Source organism: Nilaparvata lugens, chromosome 5, assembly GCF_014356525.2.
Source record: "Nilaparvata lugens isolate BPH chromosome 5, ASM1435652v1, whole genome shotgun sequence".
Taxonomy (NCBI): domain Eukaryota; kingdom Metazoa; phylum Arthropoda; class Insecta; order Hemiptera; family Delphacidae; genus Nilaparvata; species Nilaparvata lugens.
The window spans coordinates 12938741-12964252 of NC_052508.1; the positions used below are offsets into that span (position 1 = coordinate 12938741).

The 25512-nt window shown below is 33.5% G+C and overlaps 1 protein-coding gene across 1 annotated transcript in view; it reads right to left on the reverse strand.

Moving 5' to 3' along the window:
• Window positions 1-25512, reverse strand: part of LOC111055402 (GTP-binding protein REM 1) — a 257408-nt gene that overhangs the window by 151041 nt on the left and 80855 nt on the right. The window contains exon 2 of the mRNA XM_039427699.1: window positions 13494-13670. Within this exon, the coding sequence (XP_039283633.1) occupies window positions 13494-13670 (177 nt within the window). The remainder of the gene's footprint in view (window positions 1-13493; window positions 13671-25512) is intronic.

Consider the following 25512-nt stretch of genomic DNA (forward strand, 5'->3'; position numbering starts at 1 on the left):
AAAAAATGTGAGAATTTCATAGTCTTTTTGATTCAATTCTAGACTGGTGTGAAACTGTGCAAATATATATTACATCTTGAAGTTTTGAGCACATTTTCCGCAATTGCATGGATGAGTTGAGTTTTAAATAAAATTTGAAGAATATAGCTGAAAACAATTATTCGATCAATTTTTGTCCTTTTTATCAGGGATGTACCACTCCAATGCCTCTCACTCAATGAAGCACCGCAAATCTTGAAATAAGAAAACCAGAAATTCTATTCTTAACACTGCTGACCTTTTTTGAACCCCCTCGAAGAATTTCAAGGACGCAGCTCTTCCAGTTTCTAATCTATGCATCTCAATTTCTCATTGTAATGTGTTCAAATAAATTTGGAATCTAATCTGATGTTAAGATCCGTGGGGAAACAGTTTTTACTTTTCAACAAATCAGAAAGAAGATGAGGAAATACCAATACTTCAAGAATTTAACAAGGCAGCAACAAGTTTAATGAGTGAAAATCCAGGATAATGGAAATGACTTAGGCCTAGGCCTAGGAGAATAGTCTGTAAATACTGTAATATATTTGAAATTTGGGTAGATGTAAAAATCCCTAGCTGAAGTACTAATAGGTCTGAGTAAAGTAACTGGCTAATATCGCCAATGAGATAACAATAAAGATTAGATAGCATCAGCTTGTTCTGGCTAAACGGTACAATAACCTAAAAAGGAATTGAAATAATTTTTTGCTAATAAATAATATATTATAAAATATTGAAGATTGAGGTTAGGTATAAACATTCAGTGATCGGCGACCTAACGATCGACCGAGCCAAGCAACGTAGAATCTGACCAAACCCCTTGGCAGAGATCTATTGCAGCAAAACGGTATGCAATTTGAAAGAACAAATGGTCACGTGGCTAACTATTAGGAAGCATGAAATAAATAGTAGTATATAGAATATTAACTAGCATGTAGAGAGCATACTTAAAAAACCTAATAAAAATAATTAAATGTATCCAGGAAATAGGAGGTTACCAAGCGCATGAATACTGAAACAATTTGCATGCACCAATCGCATAATGGCAGTTAATAGGCGGCAATAGTATGCCAATTCAAAAATATTTATATATTTATATTTCTATAAATGATTGGGATTTATGTAAAATTATTGTATAGTCTATGCTATGGATATGGCCCGAAGGCAAAGAAATTATTAAACATACAACATAAGTAATAATTTAATATTTTAGTACGGTCTATTTGAACCTTCAATGGCGGAGGACTAGGATATTCAAATTTTATGTAAATTTGAAAGTCGGAAATAAGAATTGTAAAATTGAGGAAGGAGAACGATCACTCGCCTGCCAAATGCCACCATGAGAGGACCCTAAATATTTTAGAGCGTAATACCTTGCTATAACTTGTAAAAGCTAAAGTTAGTTTGAATTATTAAATTTCTTATGAGACTTTGTGATGCTCTTATAAAGCAGAAGTAATTTTCAATTTTAAATAATTTTTGTAACCCCTTGGAAGAGACGATTCCGGCTACCATAGTCCAGGACCACCAGGAGTTGGATCGACATCAGCGGCTTATAAGAAGATTTCGACACGTGAGTGAGAAATATTGAATTAGTGATGGGCGCCCTTAGTGCTTCGAATTACCTAATAATCAAAGCTAGCTCGTCGAAAGGGGTTTCTTATAAATTAAGAGTTTAATAAAAAATACTTGCGCAAGTAAATATAGTATTAAAGGTATTTTATTAAAGGAATAATGAATCAGTACATTTCAGAAAATTCTAATAAATCAAAGAAGTATAAAACCTAGGCTATTAAAACATATTCATATGATCTTCAATTTTTTACAATAATTTGCGATAGTTTGTTGTAGCTCTGATTCACTAGATGAATTGCTCTACTTATTCCGTCAGGTGCCGAATCTTGCACCCTGAGATAAAATATATATTCATTACAAGGAAATCTACTAGATACTAGAGAATTTAATAGATATATTTGGATTATTAGTTGCCAATTTATCAAGTTGATCTTAAGGAACCTATTTTTAATTGAATTGTCCAAGTCGACAAGTATTAGCAAGCTTATATCGCAGCTACATGCAAAAGGATGCATATGATTTAAAATAAAGGCACATGGTAACGTTTCGTGCTATAAATTTAGAGTATAATGTTTAGCCTGTGATATTTTACTGATTTCAATTCTTGTTCTATTTTTATATTATATATTTTTATCGCTCTTTATATTTTTTGCCTTGATCTATTTTTTTTTTGCAATATTTGTTAATATATGTATCAAATTGTTTTTTGGTGTGCAATTTATTTTAATTCCTCAACACTATAGGATAAGTACCATATATATATATATATATATTATATATATATATAATATATATATATATATATATATAGATATATATATATATTTATTTATTTTTTAATGAATTACAAGAATTATAGGGGAAGCTCATACCTGGGCCTATAAAGATTTTTATGAGACTGTATCCTATTAAAAAACCACGACCTAATTTTTATAATTATATCAAAATATTTCATGCTCTACCGACTGATGCCAAGCAGGAGGCTAATCGTTATTTAAATATAAAGAATAACGTGACAATACCCAATATTAATAAATAATAAACAACTGAGAATTACATGTATATAATGATACAATAATAATTCAACCACAATTAGAGCAGCGAAGAAAAAATGAACAACATAAACTTGTGTTTAGATCTTGTATGAAAATCCTAAATATCCGAAGAAACAAGTACCCAACCTCAAAAAAGTCTTCCGTTGATGACCCTGTCCCTGAGCGACGACTCGACGATTCTAGCCGCGCGGCTACTATTAGCTGATATTCGATTCTATATCGATATTAAAATTAATCTATTAAAGACTATACAGTAAAAGACTACATCATTATACTGTATTGAAGCAATCATACTCATGCTGTCAATAACCATTAACAAACTTGTGACATAAAATACTATTGACACATCACATCTGAACTACTATGATGATTACAATATCTATTTATTTATTTACAAAAATGCATACAGGTCCACAATTCATGTCCATAATATGTCCACAATACAGCCGTTTAGTGACTGACTATAATCGTGGAGTCTTGGCTAATTAATTACACTTTAACACTATGTATAATAAGACAACTATACTAATGCTTCAAAATTATTGATAACGTCAAGCATTCGTCTGACCAACTGGAAAAACTGCAAAAATTACAACCGAGCTTCGAAAACTGAGATACTTTAAAACCACATAATATTGGTTCATCAAACATTATCTGGGAGAATTACTGCAATATGTAAATTCTGTGACAGTAAACCCGCAACAATTGATGAAAAACTGTACTGCTCTCCTGCCCTTCAAAACCAATTAATGCTCGAGGCAGGAAAAAATTGCAAATGAATGACGCTCATTGTTCACAATGGTTCAACTGATGCTATCAATCAATTTTCAATTATTCTTCCATACAAAATGGACTTTATCTCTTACCCTTATTCCATCCTCTACTTTACCACCAACTCTTTCCCTTTTATACCCAATTCTACCACCTATTCTACCTCCTACTCTGCCCCCTATTCCAGCACCATTTTCCCTTATTCCACTCCCATTTTGGACCGTTGAAAGCCGATATAATCATCAGAAGAGCTCGTTATTGATCGTTGTCAGGGAGGATCGAACGAGTTTGTTTTACATGTATCAATCATCTTCCATGGCAGAATGGTAAATTGACAATTCTTCTCAATTATTTTGGCGGAAAATGATGCACATCAATCTCTCAGAACCATCTGGAACGTAGGTACATTGTTAGCAGATTCTTTCGACACACTTGTGGCTTCGCCAACCGTCGAACAATTCTTCTCGCAACGTTGCGAAATTTTCCGCCATCATTCATGACAGGACACTGTTATTTATCATCGGGTTTTTTGAACTCGTCTGTCCTGTCCCAAGATATTACGTGATGGTTGCTGATCCTTCTGCGTTCTAGCTGATAGAATACGTGTCAAATGTGTTGAAATTGGAATAGGAATATCCATTTTCATATAAACACACAGTACAATAAACATCAGTAAATATATTCATCTTGAAACGCTAGAAAATTGTCTGAAAATATCTTGAATTTATTATATTTATATCATGAATTGGTGATATTTTTAGTCAATATTCTAGTGTTTCGTTATGGAGAATTATCACTATATCTCACCAAAAACAGAATCTGAATATTCATGTCAATAACAGGAATATTTGTAATTACATTCCTCAATGATGTAGTTGATATCGATGTATATAAAACTTAAGACCTGACACATCTTTAAAATATATTATTCACGACTCAAGGTTGAGTTTTATGAGAAGACAGATCATGTATATGAACACTAGATTTATAAATATTCTAGCATTTGATTTTGAATTAAAAGTCCGAGATAGAATGATTTGATACTTGGATTAAGGAGAGGTTCTTTTTTTCACTGGGAGCGGAATGGTGGTAATGTCAATTTGATTTGTTTTTTTCTCATTCAATTTTGTTTTTCATAGTTTTCAAGCTATCTATATATTTACTCGTTTATTCTTTTCAGTTGATACTTTCTTTCAAGGTTTTGTTTTTATTTATTCATACACTCCCACCAGCGGGCAAGATGTTTTTTCTTTTGCTGGTGGCACCTGAAAAATTCTACTTTTATCTTAGGTTATCATGATTAGTCAAGTTCTATTTTATGTTATTTCTCAGTTAAAGATATTGTGTTTTTATTGGACTTGTCTGAATCAAATTTTTGTAATGTATGAATTTTTTGTCAAATAAATTTCAAATTTGAAATATAGGCAGGTATTTGAGACCTGTTCACAAGTAAAATGAATTCCACAATATTACCAAATTGTGATGAGTAAGAGAATATAGTTACCTCAACTTTCTAGTCATGTCATGGTATCCTAAGTAGTGGACCCCTTCTTTTATCACTGAGATAGGAATTTCAGTTTATCACAAAAAAATTACAGTAAATCCCTATACCAACTGGAAAGAGTTCAATACGTTATTGAGCATGTGTACATATTTTAAATCGAGTCTTCTGTGGACTAAATGAATTGAGTGGAGAGTTGATGCAACTAATGACTAATCCATGAGTAGGCTACTTGTTTGATGTAGGCCTAGGCCCACTGTAATTCATTCATTTATCGTACAAAACACTATAATCATAATATAATTCATTTTCATTTATTCCATTGACAATCACAAATCATAATTACAATTGTAATTAATAAATATGATTGGGAGAAGACAGTCTCCCAAATTCAACAAATAAAAGTTTCAAAAACGAATGAGGTTATAACTTCAATTTTCACTTCAAGAAGTCCAATTTCCACCTCAACTATTGACTAAACTGAAAATTTTCAATTTTGATATTCAAAAACTAATTAAAAACAAGAATATTTCACTCAAATCACTACAAATTGGAAATTTTCGAGTAATTTTGCAAAATTTTGAGCCAGAAAAGAAACACAACTTCATCTAATCATTACGATTGAGGATGTTATGTCAACCAAAAATTGATGTTCTTAGAATGAAACAGAGTTTCCTAGATAACGTAAGAATCTCTCCAAGTGCTAATTCGATTAGGCTTGATAGGTAGTAGACTGAGAAGGGTATCTCCTAAGCCACAGATCACAGAAGCTAAATCGAGAATATTCAATAAACCAATATTATAATTAAACGAGAATCCAAATTGAATGCTGTAATTCACCCCGAAGACTTCTGCTACTGCAAATGTTGACATCAGGGTGAACAGCTAGATGGAAATTCGATAAATTTAATCATTTTAATAAACCATCGGAAAAATTCAATACCTTTTAAGTTTGATAAGTCCAGCTCATTTTTTGAAATGATTCAACATGGTGATTCAAATTAACTTAATTATGATTAAGTATTAATAACTCAAATTAATTATGATTCAACTTTCAAATGGTGTTATTGAATTCAACTGATTCGAAGAGTATAACAACTATTTTAGAGTCGCGAGCAACATAGGCATATCGGCAGTTGTTGAGGATGTTGGATGTAACTTTCTCATCTCAAAACGTTACAAGCTCTCCTTGATAACATTGGACCCAGATTGCTCCATTTCACTACTAATTCGGTTGGTCTTTGTAGGTGGTAGGTTGTAAAGGATACTTTCCAACCCACAGATCACAAGAGCTGAACCGGAAGAGTCTCAGTTGCTCAGGGTTCCAGTTCATCCCGTGCATATTCTGATCATCTCTAAACAAATGAGAAGAAATTAAAACTTCATATGAAATTAAAACAAAAGGGAAAAGCCATTCAGTTCGTCAAGTCTCACGGCATCTATAGATAACCTGAAAGGCTATGTTTAATTATGTTTCAAAGGTAAAAGGAAAGATTAGTGGGTTAGGTTTTTGCTTTTGAATGGCAATATTATGCTGGAACGATTGGAAATCCAACATGAATTTCATTCGATTATTCATTTCATAATGATTCCACTATAGTGAGGTCCACGTTATAATGGCAGTACTTGATTATTATTGGTGTTGCTATCCTTGTCTATTTTTTGACAAAGTGGAAAGCGCTATCCTTTCCAATATCCGCGAGTCAGCAACGTTGCTAGTCGTTCCTCAACATGTATAAGTCCTTACCATTATTAAATCATAGAAAAAAAAATTTTCTCAAAGAATATCCTGCGGATCAGCATCAGAAAATATGATAAAATGTTTATTATCTCACCAAATGATAAAGGAATTCCTGCGAAAAAGCATCAGAAAATCAGCATGGGCTATGGATACGAAAGAAGGAAAAGAAGAATGTCTCAGGATGGATATCTCTCGTCTTTATTGGATAAAAATATTGCAACCATAATAAATTTTTCAATGATACATTGAAAAACTCGTAAACTAGTGAGTAGTTCGGTTGCTACAACCTCAAACAAGACGCTCCGAAGTAAAGCACCAGAATAGAATTCAGTGGGAATGGAGCCATATGATTGGTAGTTGGTAGTCCATCAATGACTATTGACCAATGGTAGTTGATCAAAGTGAAAGTTTGCTATTGGCTGAGAAAATGTCAACCAATCACCAATCATAATTTGGCTTGTTTCACAATATACTACCGTATTCTGCTGCTGCATACTTTTGAGCTTCACCTTCACTAGATATTGATAATGTAGTAGCAAGATGGCAACTGAGACTATTCTCTTGATTTCCCAATGAATTTATTTAGAAAAGTTCAAAGTCGTTAAAATCACGATAAAATCACTTTCAATATAATCATAGACAACAGATAAGCTTGAGATTCTATCTACAAATCTACTTCATCTTTGATCTAATTTAAATGACAGCAATTCTCCTCATCTCCTTCCCTCAGCCAACTTCTTTCATTTGTTATCTTTCTCTTCTGCCATCTCTGCCGAATGTCAACTTTTTTCAGGCAAAATAATCAAATCTTTCGTTAGCCAACTAAAACCGCCGTCGTGTCATCATTAATAAGTGGTAAAATTTGCCAGCATTTCAACTCAACAAGCGGAAAGTACATGCGATAAATGACTAAGCACTCCTATTTATTCTGTCAACACAATTTCTTGGTACTAATGGAAAAAGCCAGAGACAGTTGACGACAATGGCTACTGTTTAGTTTGGCGTGTAGCCAGAAAGTTCTCATTCACAGTAGATGGATTTTTCTACTAATAGTTGGACAAATTTACCTGCTTGATGATGCTTTCATCATCATCATCATCATCATTATTATTATTATTATTATTATTATTATTATTATTATTATTATTATATTATTATTATTATTATTATTATTATTATTATTATTATTATTATTATCATGCTGATGCTTTCCCTGCGAATTCGACGTTAGGAAGGTCGTGTCTTCGTAAGATTACATTCATTTCATCTTCGATCCGTTAAACAGTTGATCTCGAATCAGCTGTTTGGAGGACCCTGTTTCTCAAAATTTCTTTTCTTCAAGTTACTGTTGCTCTCAGAAAGTCTACAGTGAGGCCCACGTTTTGATGGCAGTGGAGAAAGATAGGAGAACAGCGTGACCGATTGTCTGCCTTGCCACTGATTTCTACAGAAAATAGTTGATAGCGTGTTATGTTATGGAATATTAACTGTTGAGAATGATCATTTATATAATTTCCATAGTCATTTAATGAGATAGTTGACATTTGGTGAGATATTGTGCGTTCAAGGGTCAAACAAACGAGGCGTTTTTCCAGACGAGTCGACACGGCATAAAGGCATAAAGCTGATTGAGTTGGTGTATTGAGAATCGGCCAATCGGAGAGCTTCCTATCTTGTCTTGCCCTGTTGACTCATCTGAAAAACACCTTTTGTGTTTCGACCCTTATTCTCAAAGAACAGGTTGACACCTCAAGAGGTGTTCATGATTTAGCGGCATCCCGCACTCTACATTGTTCTCAGATATTCCTAGACATTGAAAAATCATACTAACCTCTAGAAAGAGAAATCATGCTCTTATGCAATAGCATAACATGATTTATTATTCAAATATTTCCCTGGAGTACATAATGAAGCAAGAATAAGACTCATCGTGATTACACTGAAGTCCTATAGACAGTTATTTTTCAGTGTATTTAATTCATATAATTTATAGATTCGTATCTATGAATAATTATTTATTCTAATATAGGCCTACAACTTATAACATGAAAAATTCACTTCTAATAAATCATGATGATGTTGACACGATGGCCTTCATCCATAGCTAACGAGCGATTTGTTTACTTTCCCTGAAGAAGTTGATTTTACGAAAATAATACGAGAGAGATGTATTCTCAGACATTCTCAAATCATACTTATTCCTGCATTCATCTCACATCGATTTGTTCGTCTACCAAAGCCATTTGAGCGCTATCCAAATATTATATGCTGATTCACCCTTTGAAATTCTCTTCAATCATGCGGGGAATGATTTCTTCTTACGGCATTCCCTATTCAAACTCTCGTATACCTGAATGCCTCACCAATCAATTTCTGGTTTGCTCCTAATTTTCTATTCAGCTTCAATTTTCTATGCAGAGACGTTTTTTGTTGATTTTTTCTGCTGCAGTTCTTCAATCAATCATACCGATTGAAATATATCTGGAATATTGATCTCTATCCTGTATCGGGCTACTTGTAATATGAATAGAAAGAGAAATAAAGAATCTCAGTACTCTTTGAATTGAATTATTTAATCACAACGTGTTTATTATTAAATTATTTAAACAACGTGTTTCAAAAATGATGCTATTTTCAAGTTATATATATATATATATAAAAGCGAAATGGCACTCACTCACTGACTGACTGACTGACTCACTCACTCACTCACTCGCAGAACTAAAAATCTACTGGACCAAAAACGTTCAAATTCGGTAGGTATGTTCAGTTGGCCCTTTAGAGGCGCACTAAGAAATCTTTTGGCGATATTTCAACTCTAAGGGTGGTTTTTTAGGGTTTAAAGTTTGTCTTTTAGCATGTATATTCCTTATTTCAATATCTTAAAATTATAATTGAAATGTACATACCATATGTTGATATAGAACTATAATCTAGAGAGTGTACCTCTTCGAAACAGTTGTTCTGGTAACTAAATTAAAAATTTTGTCAGGTTGGCATTAAGTTCAGTTGACTTTGTTAGGTTGGCACCAAGTTGAAGATTGAAATGAATTGAAATGAAGAAGATGAAAATGAATTCATCCAGGACCTCCTAAATACCAATTCATCCAATTAGCCAAAATTAGCGGTTTCTTAGCTTTTCTGCGTTTCCTCACCTTTTTCAATAATTGATGGGAATATATTTCAAAAAAATCAGTACACAGGTTTAGCTGAGGTGGAAGAATTTTGTTCGCCAAAGATACACCGATATAGTAACAGGTGTTTTTCGAGATCAAATTGATATGATACGTTCAAATTCGGTACAGAGGTTCCACTGAGGTCTACATGCAGGCGAGCGAAGCGAGCCCGCTGATCTCATTTTTGGACAATCCAGTCGGGGGTCCAGAATTCGGTACAGAGGTTACGCTGAGGTCTACATGCAGGCGGGCGAAGCGTGCCCGCTGATCTCATTTTGGTACGATCCAGTCGGGGGTCCAGGGGGCGGAGCCCCCTGGCTAGACGGATATGACGAGCGAAGCGAGCCTGACGGCCAGTCACTTATAAAATGAATAATCTACTTGTATGAATCATGATGATGTTGACACGATGGCCTTCATCCATAGCTAACGAGCGATATGTTTACTTTCCCTGAAGAAGTTGATTTTACGAAAATAATACGAGAGAGATGTATTCTCAGACATTCTCAAATCATACTTATTCCTGCATTCATCTCACATCGATTTGTTCGTCTACCAAAGCCATTTGAGCGCTATCCAAATATTATATGCTGATTCACCCTTTGAAATTCTCTTCAATCATGCGGGGAATGATTTCTTCTTACGGCATTCCCTATTCAAACTCTCGTATACCTGAGTGCCTTACCAATCAATTTCTGGTTTGCTCCTAATTTTCTATTCAGCTTCAATTTCCTATGCAGAGACGTTTTTTGTTGATTTTTTCTGCTGCAGTTCTTCAATCAATCATACCGATTGAAATATATCTGGAATATTGATCTCTATCTTGTATCGGGCTACTTGTAATATGAATAGAAAGAGAAATAAAGAATCTCAGTACTCTTTGAATTGAATTATTTAATCACAACGTGTTTCAAAAATGATGCTATTTTCAAGTTATATGGAGTAAATAAATAAATACTGCTGGAAGATTCTTATTTTTGATCATATGTTAGTGTATTCATATGATTTTATGAACTAGGACTGTAAATGTTGGATCTAAATTTGCATGATTCTATCAAAAATTAGGTTATTGGTGTGTAATTGGATGAAGTTTATTATTTTATCTCTGTTTAATTTTGCCGCTTCGTGAATATGAAATTCTTCTTTAACATTCAGTTTTCCACTTTTATTACCATAATAAAATTTCATATTTATGAAGCTGCAAAATTAAACAGAGATAAAATAATAAACTTTATCCAATAAGACACTGTCAATAACCCCATTTTTGATAGAATCATGCAAATTTGGATCCAAAATTTACAGTCCTAGTTCATAAAATGATATGAATACACTAACATATGAACAAAAATAAGAATCTTCCAGCAGTATTTATTTATTCACTTCATATCACTTGAAAATGGCATCATTGTTGAAACATGTTGTGATTAAATAATTCAAAAACGGTACTGAAATTTTTTATTTTTCTTTCTGGAATATTGAATTAGATGTGCTAAGGCTCGTACAGACATATGCGTCACGAACACGCGCATTTAACTTTTCATCAGCTGAAGCTCTGCTCATAAAATCTGCATCAAACTGTTTCTTAACTTATTGTTTAGGGCCACTTTTGGTTATCAAGAAATAATAAATCCAAGTACTCGTTTTAAAAAAAAATTGAAACAGGTACTAGTTTCTCTTGCTAATAACTGTTTCTTACAATAACTGTTTTTGTACAAATACAGATATAATAAGAATATAATTAGCTGATGAAAGCGTGAATTTCGCGTGTTCGTGGCGCATAAGTCTGTACGTACCTGAAAAATTTGTATGTTAATCATAATCGAAGACATTTCATTGATACGAATGCCTACTTATTGAAAAAACCAACACAAATAATTATTGAGAATAGTTTTTCTTCAAAGAATTGAACAAACTCCCTCTCAATATTTGACTGATACAAGCATATTCCACTGGTATTCAAGTTTACTCCGCTCCATATTACACTGGTATTCATTCTACACTTCACTTCATAATTCACGGGTATTCATATTCATTCAATATTCCAGTGGTATTTACATTCACTTCATATTTCACTGGTATTCATTTCACTGTTATTCATTCTCAACTCCACTTCCAATTTCACGGGTATTTATATTTACTCCATAGTTCACTGGTATTCATTCCATTCCACATTCATTGGCACAGCAACAATATTCACAGCTACGCACAATAATATTGATTCCAATCGAAAGCATTGTGAAGGACTCTTGACAACGTGCTATATCACATGATGACAAGTATGATCCCCGTAGAAAGTGATATTTGGAGAGTTGATATCATGATCAACGTGGACCACTTGATAAAGAAGTTGTATGGAGTGATGACAATGAAACCAGGATCAATGTGAAAAACTGCATGGGAAGAACTTTTCATCCATGATGTTTATCCATTTTTCTTTCTCCAGTTTTTTCCTCCTCTATTGCCAGCATCCAATTTCCACCCTGCAATTCTGTTTCACCTGCAAGAGAATTAATAATGCTATGTGACCCTCAACACAATTTCCACCGCTGTGACGGAGCTTTGTAATACAATTCTCAAAGCCGAACTCCACCAGTGTTCAGGATAATAGGAGTTTCACTTCATTCAATACCAGTTCCACCATTCAAACGCAATTGCATCATAATTATCAAATCCTTTGCGTGAGATGTGGAGAGGGAATCCACTAATTCACTGGCATGATACAGTAATTATTGGTTCTAATTAGATTAACGTTGTATCGGAGTGTGTATATATGCTTTGATAGGATTTGGTTGCAATCTAACATATTATACAAATACGAGGATAGGGAGACAAATACGCAATGGAGAGTTTGACATTGGTCTCAATTATATTATATCTCAACCTAGACCTTGACCTTGACCTTGACCTTGACCTAGAACCCTGACCTTGACCTAGACCCTTGACCTTAACCTTGATTTTGACCTAAACCTTGATCCTGTATATTAGGTTTGTCAAGCTTTTGTCTCGATTTCTATACTGTTTAATACAGAACTGAATGATACTATTGATTTTAATACTAGAACTGATTGATTTTAATACTAGCTGATTTATAAATCAACCGGAAGATCTCGTTGTCAGAGTTAGTAGCTTTTGAACCTAGAAACTAATGACAGAGACAGAGAGGCATTGCTTGGAAACAGTAATGAACTTACAACTTGGATGTACACGAGAACCTAAGTATAATTATATCAAACATGTATTTGAACTAGATCTCCAATATCAGTATCAAAGCCTATGTCTATTTCAGTGAAAATAAATACTTTCCATGAGTTTTAATAGGACTATTCCCATTCAAAGTGTGAGTCAGTGTGAATACTCTCATTAGATCTTATTGGAGGAATTTGAGCCGGTCACGGTACTGATAAATATGAGGATACAGCTTAAATATATTGCAGACGGTGATTAACTGTCCATCAATTTAAAGCAGTTAAAATATTCGTTGAGGATTTTTTCAAGGATTTGTTCATTTCAAACTTGAGAGGTTTGAAGTGGTCGTAGATACAAGAGTATCGTCGATGTAAAATATGAAAATCCAAATCAACAACTTTGATTCTGTTATAAGTTCGAAAATAATAAATTATGAACGGAAAGTGAGGTATTGTTTAATGTCCTACCTTTTGATGTGAAGCTGAAAGAACGTAGCCGATATGAGTCCTCATCCTCAGGCTGAAGATTGGATGTGGGTGCCTCAGGAACGTCCAAAAACGCAGTCGACTTTCTTTGGTAAACTGAGTTCACTCTCCTTGCCGATCCTTTCCGCCTGAATCCAACCGGACTGGGAGAATCTGGTCCTGAGAACAAAATTCAGAATTAATATTCCATATTTGGTGAGGGCTTCTATTATTTATTTGAAAATGGCAATATGGCCCGTATGCATATACTCGGTGAAATGTCAGCTGTCCGCTTAAACCCCTTATGAAAGACATTATGATAAATGCAACCATATCTACAAGTAAACTTGGGTTTGCGTTCAACCAAGACCTCCTATATACTACCGCAGGTCCGGCGTATAAAAAGTCCTCGTTCAACGTAGTGATAGCATATGGCCCTTAAATGTTGAAACATGATGTAAATAAAAGTTTTTAATAAAGGGTACTTATATTTCTATCTCCTGATTAATATTTAATCAAAGTATCAGCATTTTTTGAGCAATCGCAATGTAACATTCATTTCCATCTTCCCAATAGTAATATAAGATACCAAATCTCAATTGGAGGATATTATTTTTGATTCACTGTGATTAAGATTCAAAATAATTCAGGATGAATTCGAAGAATTCCCAAAGATGTTAATCTATGACTCTTGAACATGCTTGAAATAATCACAATTTTCAACTACCGAATGGGTGAGATGAACACACTCACATACTTCATCATCCGCTAAAGGTACGTTTTCCTTTATGCGTAAATTTCCGCAGTCGACGACGGCAAGCATTGTTGACATTCATATTGTCCAAATTTCAAGTGTGCTAAAACAGCTGATCAAATAACTTTTCATTATTTGTCTATTATTTGAGAATTAAGCATCTCTAATAATATCAACATATTGCCATTTAAAAAGTATAAGCTCAACCTGCCCCATTGAGACATAATTGAACATATATTTTAGGTTATGTAGACAAATTGAAATCTATCCAATCTGAGATTCTCTCCCTGTCGTGGTTGACGACGGCATTTACGAACAATCGAAAACCCAGCTTAAAGCTTACTAAGTGAAACTTGTATCGTTATGATATCAAATACATGGAGGAAGATTTAAATCAAATCAAATTTATTTTCCATTCAATACACAGTTCACAAACAAAAATATAAATTTCATTCTTATGGGAAAATTGAATGTTGATGATGATGATGATGATAATAGTAAATATTATGAGCTAAAATACATGAGTGAAATGTTAATAAGCTTCAAGGCAGGATTTATATCCTTCGATAAAGATATACATGAAAATATAAAATGCTAGGGGAAGGATGTGATAAAAGAGATCCTCACTCCATTTAAATTAGAAAATTTCAGTAAATCGAGAGTATTCATTATTTGAGTTGTTGATTTCAATTGAAATTCCATTATATTTTTGTCCTTTTTCCAATTCTCAATCTCCATCTCTGTGTATTTTGTACTTTTGATCGGAGCCCAATTTCCAGATATATGAGCAAACTAATTGGAGACTCAAAACAGAATTCATAATTCAATGTTCCAATGAAACTGTTTATGGAATAATAAACTACTAGAGTGGATTCACCCATTACATTGTAATGTATAATTTGAAAACTATGAAAGGAATGTTAAAACAATGAAATGTTATGTAAGGGAGAGCCAGGATTGCAAATTAATTCTTGGAGATTGAACCAATGAAACTGTTCATGAAATAATAAACTACTAGAGTGGATTTACTCATTATATCGTAATGTGCATCAATTGAAAACTATGTAAGGAATGAATGTAAAAAACGATGTAAGAAATGTGAAAACATTGAAATTTGAAATGTTATGGAAGAGAGAACCAGGATTACAGATAATTTCCTGGAGATTGAACCAACAAAATTAATGAACACTCAGTAAACGGCAAGTTTAGTCGTTTATGGCGCGAAGTTTGGAGAGTTTTTAAACCTCCCCACCGCAAACTAACCTTGAACTTTTTATGATAATATCGTTGAAGACTCTCTTGTTCACGGAGAGAATATTCCACTTATCTTACCCCACGTGGAAGTAATGAGAGTTTTAATACTTGTGTAGTCTCTTCAACTTGAATTAACTGAGGCTTGCGATCTTGCGATACTTTCAAAGTACGTCGCTGGGATAAAATCGCTAACATCGTCGTAAACTGTTTAGTGTTCAAATTCTAACGTGATCAAAGTGTCTTCATGTATTAAGAAGTCGTTCAGAATAAACGATGTGTGTTACAGTGAATAATATGATCACTTATGGAAGCAGTTTTCTTCTCTGTATGTGAAGGAAAATAGTGTAAAATATAAAACCGTATATCAATGATATTTGTTGATATTATTTTACTTGATAACTCTTACACCATCATAACTTCATTAAGGTGACACAACCAGCATGATACATTATTTCATTTATTCACAATAATTAATTAGCAAAGTAATGTTCTGTATAAAGTTCAATACGAATATATAATTCATTATATAGATTCTTAATAATCCCGAACATGTTTGGGTTGATGGAAGGGATATAAATCTATAGATATCTTTTTCAGAGAATCGACAATATTATTTGTTGAAACCCTGCCGATTCATGAAGTTAAATTACTATATAAATAAACCCTATAAACCCTATTTTGGACTTTTAAAATGTTATTTAAATTTGGGAGAGAAATAGTACAAGAGGTATCCTTAGTTTTTCTCTCCCAATCAGTGCTTCTTTGTAAAAAATATAAATATATGAATAAATAATAATAAATAAATAAAATATAGATATGAGTACCCTTTATTATTCATATTCAAAAGTAGCCCTAAAGGAAAAAAGGACAATTACATTACTTCATTATATTATCGTTATTCAAATTGCATTTAATTTCTCATTAATTAATTTTTCATACTTTGTAAAATTCGTTGAATAATTGCAATACTGTCATTTAATGTAAATTAGTGAATAAGCTAGTATATATTGTAACATACCTGTACATGAATAAAGAACTCCAATCTAATCTATTAAGAACTAGCCTATATAACTGTCACAGTATTATCTTAATTTACTGCTAGAGTAGAAAAAAAGGCAAACATAGACCTAATTCATGATCCTATTATCCTTTTATGACTACTTCGAGATCAAGTAAAGTTGTTAACGGCTCTCATGACCTCATGACCATATTTGAGATATATGGGCATGTCTACCCTCGGCCAATGACCTGAGTAGAGCTCAACCTTCATTGGTGAACAGCTGATGGCCAATCGTAGCGCTTCTCTCACAATCTCCTATATTCTGCTGCGGTGTTCTGTAATGATAAATTAATTTTAAATCGACTATTCAGTAATAAATTCATGCTCGAAATAGAATTTTTTTAAGGAGCTAGCTTCCACAGCTTACTGGAGATTGATAATGGCGTAACAACCGAAACTGGTACATCAAATTGCTTCAATGAATTCGTAGCTCTGAACAGTGATAGATAGATAGGTATTTAATCCATTCAACACAGTGTACTCATTATTATTCAAGCAAACAGTTGAACATCGTTAAATTAATACACATATAAATATAACGTGCTAAAATCAGCCAATTCCTTCAAGGATCCTTCCAATACTCCTGCACCGTTTAGATCACAATATCAAGTCGTTTCTATCCAATATATTTATGACTTTATCCGAATTACTTTTCAAAAATGTTATGAGCATCAATTTATCAGATCTTTCCAAACTGAAGTACGATTTCCCTCAAAAATATGATATTCTTTCATCTAAATAGGAATAAGATGCTGGCCATCGTCAAGTCCGAACTCGGATTTGATTTATTCTGTAAATATTTTCAGGTTTGAAAACTTCAAGAAAGCAGCAAGGATCGGGGAAAACTTCTTGATTCTTCAAAACTTCTTGAACTTCTTCATTGAAACCCATGACTACAAGAAATCTTAGATAATAATGGTAGCGTAAGTATCTTTATCTTGTATCAGTTTATCTTGTAATCAGTCTCTGAAGAAATCAACCCAAGTAAAGATACAAGTTCGGAAGCAAGGAAATTATTCTATTATGAGTAAAAGAGTTCTAGAATAGGATATTCTGATTCAACAATTGAGTGTATGCTAGTAAAAACAACAGAAAATTGGTGTGACCGAATTGTATTCTAAATTTACAATCTATTTTCCACTCGACTGAACAATGTCAAGAAAAATAATAATATTACACAAATGAATACAGTATACAATACAGTTCTCTACAATAGAGTGCTCTCAAATTTGCGTTGATTGCTTTTCTATTTCCATTTTATGGCTCAGCAACATCAAAAGATGAAAACATCCACGCATCTGCTATGCATTGCACTTTGCCAAACTCTGTTTTTATTTCAAGCTTCTATTAACGTACGAGTTTTTGCTATCGGGAAAAAACAACACACTCCCTTTCAAAAGAGCTTTCCTAGTGTGGGGTTACTATAGTTGTAATGTATACTATCACAATGGAACATGTATAATGATAATGTGGAGTAGCTTTCAGGGCCTTCAAGGTATTTAAATTTCTAAATCTAATAAATTTGTAGTGAATTGAGTCTCGAGTAATCATCATTATCATTAGTATGAATTATCTACTGTGTGTGACCATGATAACATTATAATAGTTCAAGAAATGTTGTTGAGAAGAGAGAAAACTCATGATTCTATTCAATTTAAAATTGAGTATATATTGGAGTTCAATAGAACACATTCTATCAGAAAAGTTCATTAGACTCAAAAAGAAGAATCCTAGAATGTAATATCCCATCATTTTAAGTATTTGGTTATTTTGAGTCAGGTATTATTCCACTCAGAATCATCAAGAATTTGGTGCAGATCTATTTACACATACTATGACCAGAGACAAATAATCCTCAAACAGTATCTTTACTCTATGGTATGACTAGCTGAGCTGATTTGATGTCTATAACTGTTATTATGCAGAATGACAATAAAGTTCTATCATTATTATTATTACATGACAGGTCATACATTGTATGATAGCTGATCATTTCAGAAGAATTATTGAGACCTTATTCACAATAAATTTAGTAGAATTGTCATATCTACAAGAAGCGCATTGAGTGTTAACATGCTATTTCTACAGCTCCACTATGTTTCTAATTCTCTATCTTGCTCCAGATTTTTGGACAACGAATTATTTGATTACATTCCATCCCAAATTCTATCTTTGTATGGTTTGTACGCCTGTGAATGGATTTTCCAGATTTTTTCATGGATTGACGGTCTTGTAACCAAAGATGATAAAGTTGGATTCACACATAACAGTGAAAATATAATTTTCAAGAGTTCTAATTGGACTGTTCCCACTCAGCTTGGCCAAATAGGTATGAATAATACCATTGGAACTTATGGGAATTATAGTTCCACTGTTTACTGTGACTAATATTTGCAAATCTAGAAGTAAACTTCCAATGGAGCTCATATCTATAGAAAAAGTTTTACTTCTCATCCTCTTTGATACAGAAATTTTTTCTATCTGTGATTGTTTTTATCTTTGACAGAATTATTTTCTATATGTTCCCAATATCCATGAATACTCTGGCCTAGCACAATTCCATGTAAAAAACTTCAGTTTTTTTATTCTTCCTCCAGCTCTATGATGCAAGAATTGTTTTCTATCTATGATAGTATGATAGTTTTGTATCTTTGACTAAATTGTTTTTAACTGTTCCAAATAGTTGCAATAGTATCTATGAATACTTCAGCCTAACAAAATGTCATCTAAAAAACTTCAGTTTTTTATTCTTCCTCCAGCTTCCTCTTATCTAGTCCACTAGATTCCTCAATACTGAACCAAATGAGTTTGAAAAACACAAATAGATTGTTGTTCGAGCGCAAAAATGTAGTGGAAAATCGTCTTCCAATAACAGTTAGACAAACATTATTTCTCTTTAGATGATCGTGCGCTATGGGATGCTGAGCAGACCCAATATACGGCTCAAGGCGTTGCCTGCCCATTGAGACGGAAATAGATTCAAATCTGTTATAGATGTTTCTTCGACTCCGTTTAAACTAACTTTAAACGCTTATTCGTTCTAGCTTGTGTGCATGTAGGTGTGAGTTCATGAATTACTGAAGAACAGAGAACTAAACAGTTAGAAAAAGAGAGAAAGATTGAGATTGTAAGAAAGAACTGAAGAGGTAGGGAGAGAGAGAGGAAGAGTGAGAAAGATTTAGATTGTAAGAAAGAGCTAAAGAGCTATGAAGAGAGAGAGAGAGAAAGAAAGATTGTGATCGTGAGGAAGAACTAGAGATAGGAAAACAAAAAATGAATAGAAAGATTGAGATTGTAAGAGAGGAAAAGAGTGAGGGTGAGAGAGATAGTGTGAGTATGGTGAGAAAGAAGCGAGACAAAAAGCGTGTTCAAATTTGACTTGAATATTTTGTTGAATTAGGTTACTGGGTTGTTATCTAAATCAACGGCGAGAATTATCTCATTGCCAACTGTTTACTATGCCCCAGTAACAAATTTTCGAATTAATGAATTTACGAAAATTCTCTTCAGATGGATACTTTGGATTTGTTATTAGTTTGGGTTGGTTTGAGCTTGTAATATCTATATGCAAAAATAAAGTTAAGAAGTGGAATTTTTTGCTGTATTTGGAGAATAGAGCTTAAGAGCAGCTTCACCAAGCTCGGTCGACACTTTTGAACATGGTCAAATCAGGTACGGTTAACAACGATTGCACTAAAATAGATAATGATTTCTATAGCAATAGTTAGCCTACTTTCGATAACACATTTGTGCACATTTGTAAAGCTTGTATACTGGGCATGAGAGTATTAGCAGTGACAGATACCTGTTGCTGGAAAGAGAGGAAAGTGTTAAAGAGAGTAGCCTCAATAATCCGAACACAGCCGGCCCGAATTATTGAGAATCCCGATATGAATGAGGAAAACATTCAAAAAATGAACGTATGAACGAAATGAACGTATCACAAAAATAGATAAAAGATAGCTTAAAAAGATATCCCATGGTATATCTATGTTATGTTTCAAATTTCAAGCCGATTTCTTGTTAACTCAGGCCGATTACTGTTGACTACAGTCAATTATTATTGTTTTGGCCGGATGAGAGTGTGGAACCGGTACAGTATGGCCAGTTTCACACGGCAGAGACCTCGCTCCTGGAATATCATATTACTGAAGATCATATTTCATATTTTGCAGCTCTCCTGTACTTTCACATGGGGATCTTACGAATAAGCCGACAGATCTAACAACTACGCCGCCGTTTGCTCAAAGTTATGACTCATCACTTTTTCTCAAAGTCTAACTTCCTTAAAAATATAGATAGAAGATTTCTGATTTCGGATTTGGATTCAGCGACCCCAAATTCTTTAAAGCGTAAGTCCCATTTTCAAAAATACCCGAAAACAAGGGAGTTATAGCTGTTTTTAATATAGCTTTCCATTATCATATGATTATATAGTACGTACTAAGATAAATAATACTCCTGCCTTACAAAGGGACAGGCAAAGGTTTTAAGAAGTTTTTGAACACCTGAGAAGTTTATACATAAACATTTTTAATTTTTAAAAGTTCTAGTTTTCCAAAAAATATTGAACTATGAAAAGATGAATCCAAATATGAAATCATAAATCATCTCCACTCATCACCCAATAAAATAGGAGGAAAAGGAATGTTGTACAGTAAAATTCACTGAATTTCAATTGTCATTCAACAATCCAATTTATCAGGTTCAAATCATTGAATATCACTTTAAATTCCCAGCAATTATTGACTATTTCTTTTTACAATCAGAAAAATCTATTATGAACATACAGAATAAACATTGTGCTGATCTGAATCGATCTATGGTAATAATAGGAATTGAAAGAATAGAAAATGTCATGGCATTCCAAGTATTGATGTCTGTGTATTAGAACTGCTGAGTTGATAATGCATAGTGAAAAAAGTCATGAATAGCTCAGACCAGCCTGGCCTGTGATGAACCGGTATAAACAATTCATAGAATTCTTAGAATTCATAGGAACGGTAAAAAATCAATTTTACGAAATCTATGTACATGTAACTGGATTTAGAAGATCAATACGATAATGTTCTCTATCACAATTTAATCATAGAATGTTTAAGTGAAACGTTGGGCGCAAACCTTCTGCCATGAGGAGACAAATAAATTTATGAAAAGCTTGATAGCTTGAATTCTCCAGTGATCTGATATTTGTTACACGTTTTATTCTAAGACATAATATGCCTTAGACTAATTTTTAATGTTTCTTCAATTGGCAGGAAAACTTTGGTTTTTCAAAGTTATCTTACTCCCTTATTTTGGGGTATTTTCAGAAATCAAGATAAATAACCTACCAAATTTCCTACACGAATACAGTGTAAGTTGTATTATAATAGCTACAGTACTTACGTACTGTATAGTACAGTACCTGTTCGTTTTTACCGTATAATTATATGATAATAGAAAGCTTTATTAAAAACAGCCATAACTTCCTTGTTTTCGGATATTTTCGAAAACGGGACTTGCGCTTTAAAGAATTTGGGGTCGCTGAATCCAAATCCGAAATCAGAAATCTTCTATCTATATTTTTAAGGAAGTTAGACTTTGAGAAAAAGTGATGAGTCATAGGTTTGAGCAAACGGCGGCGTAGTTGTTAGATCTGTCGGCTTATTCGTAAGATCCCCATGTGATAGTACAGGAGAGCTGCAAAATATGAAATATGATCTTCCGTAATATGATATTCCAGGAGCGAGGTCTCTGCCGTGTGAAACTGGCCATAGGCCTCTTTCACACGATAGGAGACGTGCAACTTGAACACTGAACAGTGTTCTCGTTTTTTTGTCGAAGTACATTGAGTCAAATCGTGTCTTTCACATGGTGACTCCTATCCAGGAACCTCGTTTTGTCACGTCTTTTCCCCTCGAGGCAAGCAGAGGCAAGATCTAACAACTACGCGCCGACGTTTGCTCAAAGGATGACTCATCACTTTTTCTCAAAGTCTAACTTCCTTAAAAATATAGATAGAAGATTTCTGATTTCGGATTTGGATTCAGGGACCCCAAATTCTTTAAAGCGTAAGTCCCATTTTCAAAAATACCCAAAAACAAAGGGAGTTATAGCTGTTTTTAATATAGCTTTCCATTATCATATGATTATATAGTACATACTAAGATAATAATACTCCTGCCTCACAAAGGGACAGGCAAAGGTTTTAAGAAGTTTTTGAACACCTGAGAAGTTTATACATAAACATTTTTAATTTTTAAAAGTTCTAGTTTTCCAAAAAAATATTGAACTATGAAAAGATGAATCCAAATATGAAATCATAAATCAACTCCACTCATCACCCAATACAATAGGAGGAAAAGGAATGTTGTACAGTAAAATTCACTGAATTTCAATTGTCATTCAACAATCCAATTTATCAGGTTCAAATCGTTGAATATCACTTTAATTCCCAGCAATTATTGACTATTTCTTTTTACAATCAGAAAAATCTATTATGAACATACAGTATAAACATTGTGCTGATCTGAATCGATCTATGGTAATAATAGGAATTGAAAGAATGGAAAATGTCATGGCATTCCAAGTAGTGATGTCTGTGTATTAGAACTGCTGAGTTGATAATGCATACTGAAAAAAAGTCATGAATAGCTCAGACCAGCCTGGCGACTTTGATGCTTTTGAAACCGGAATCTTGTTTTATTTTTATTAAAGAATGATACGGAATGAAAACCATGTATCATAGTGCAAAGCTTCATATCATGAGTAAGATTGACAATCATGGCTTGTCGATTTTAGTTGCTGACCTAAATCCTCATTCCTCAGTCGTAGAACTATGGACCAAAAGCGCGAGCATTTGCCTTTTATGTCATATACCGTCGACACAAACTTATGAAATTTATGAAAAGCTTGATAGCTTGAATAGTGATCTGATATTTGTTACACGTTTTTATTCTAAGACATAATATGTCTTGTAGACTAATTTTTAATGTTTCTTCAATCGGCAGGAAAACTTTGGTTTTTCAAAGTTATCTTACTCCCTTATTTTGGGGTATTTCCAGAAATCAAGATAAATAACCTACCAAATTTCCTACACGAATACAGTGTAAGTTGTATTATAATAGCTAGAGTACTTACGTACTGTATAGTACAGTACCTGTTCGTTTTTACCGTATAATTATATGATAATAGAAAGCTTTATTAAAAACAGCCATAACTTCCTTGTTTTCGGATATTTTCGAAAACGGGACTTACGCTTTAAAGAATTTGGGGTCGCTGAATCCAAATCCGAAATCAGAAATCTTCTATCTATATTTTTAAGGAAGTTAGACTTTGAGAAAAAAGTGATGAGTCATACTTTGTGGAAACGGCGGCGTAGTTGTTAGATCTTGCCTCTGCTTGCCTCGAGGGGAAAAGACGTGACAAAAGGAGGTTCCTGGATAGGAGTCACCATGTGAAAGACACGATTTGACTCAATGTACTTCGACAAAAAAACGAGAACACTGTTCAGTGTTCAAGTTGCACATCTCCTATCGTGTGAAAGAGGCCTATGAGAGACTACCAGCGTCACATAGCTTCACAAAAAAACTACTAGGACTTTCACCTTATTCAGTTAACAGTGATATTTGGAACAAGGTCGCCCTATCTTGGATATATTGGATATCTTCTTATACTATCTCTTCCCTATGCTAAATTACATTCTATGCCATACTCTACAATAAATACATAAAAATAAACTATGAATGACTGTTTATTATTGCTATTTTCCAGTTTGTTTTATCAATTGTTTTGGCTGTTTTTATTCAATTTTTCTCCCTTTGACGTTAGTTACAACACTTCGTTTTCTATGATAATAAAGCATCATTGATTGATTTAAAGTATTTGTGGTAAAAATCACACTTAGAAAAGTTTAAAATTCCCCAAAAATCGATTATTCGGACTTCCGAGCTAGCAGGGTCCCAGTTAACAAGGCTCTACAGTGTATTTATTTATTATTTTTCATCACATTACATCATAATATTGGGAATACTCCCATTTGATAGGTGATTTGTCAAATAATTGCATCCTTGGGAATGAGTAAGATTTTTAACACTTAAAATAAAACAGTAACAGTTCCAATGAACTGTAGTACTATATAGAACTAGAGTATATTCATAACTATGCTGTGGAATTCAGATGGCGCCTATGATATCATGTTTTTCATCGGATTAATTATTGATGAATTGATAAATTTACATGAGAACAGCATAATCATCCGATTTTCTCATTATAACATTGAATTGTTCCATGACAATACCATTGATTCACTGAAGTTCACTCTATATGTATTCGGTACAACATGAATAATTTTTCAATTTACATGGATTTCCACAATCTCAGAAACGACCCATTACTTTTTATGCTTAATTCCGTCCTCCCTATCCTTGAAGCCGGTTTTCCCCTTCTCTCTCTTCATTCTCAGTGTTCTCTCTTCCTCTTTTTCCTTTTCATTCCCTTATTTACCCTTCTATTTTTCTCAGAGAGACTGGTGTTGTAAAAATCCCCGCACACTTATTCCGTGAATAGAAGGAAAATTGGACCGCTTGTCATTCAAAGTTTTTCATGGACTCGACTTAATTTTCTTTCTCTGTTTTGTTTACTACAGAGCCGCTAATATTTTCACACTGTAATTGAATCTCCTTCCCCTTTCTTCTCAAGGTTTTTGACTGCGCTCACATTTGCTGGCAAGCCGTTGACAATTCCAGAGTTTTCCATTTTGATTCCAGTTTTGGAATGCTGAGTACGATAGATGGATTCTTGAATATAAATCGATCAACAAATATAAGTACTCAGATTTGTGATAGCTTGAAGTCCTTGAAGGAAGGCCACTGTTGGGAGAACTCTACTAAGCAAATATCATTCGTCTATAATGACAGGCAGACATATCTTGCAAATCGTTTTCTCCTATTAGCATTTAACTGAATCTCTTC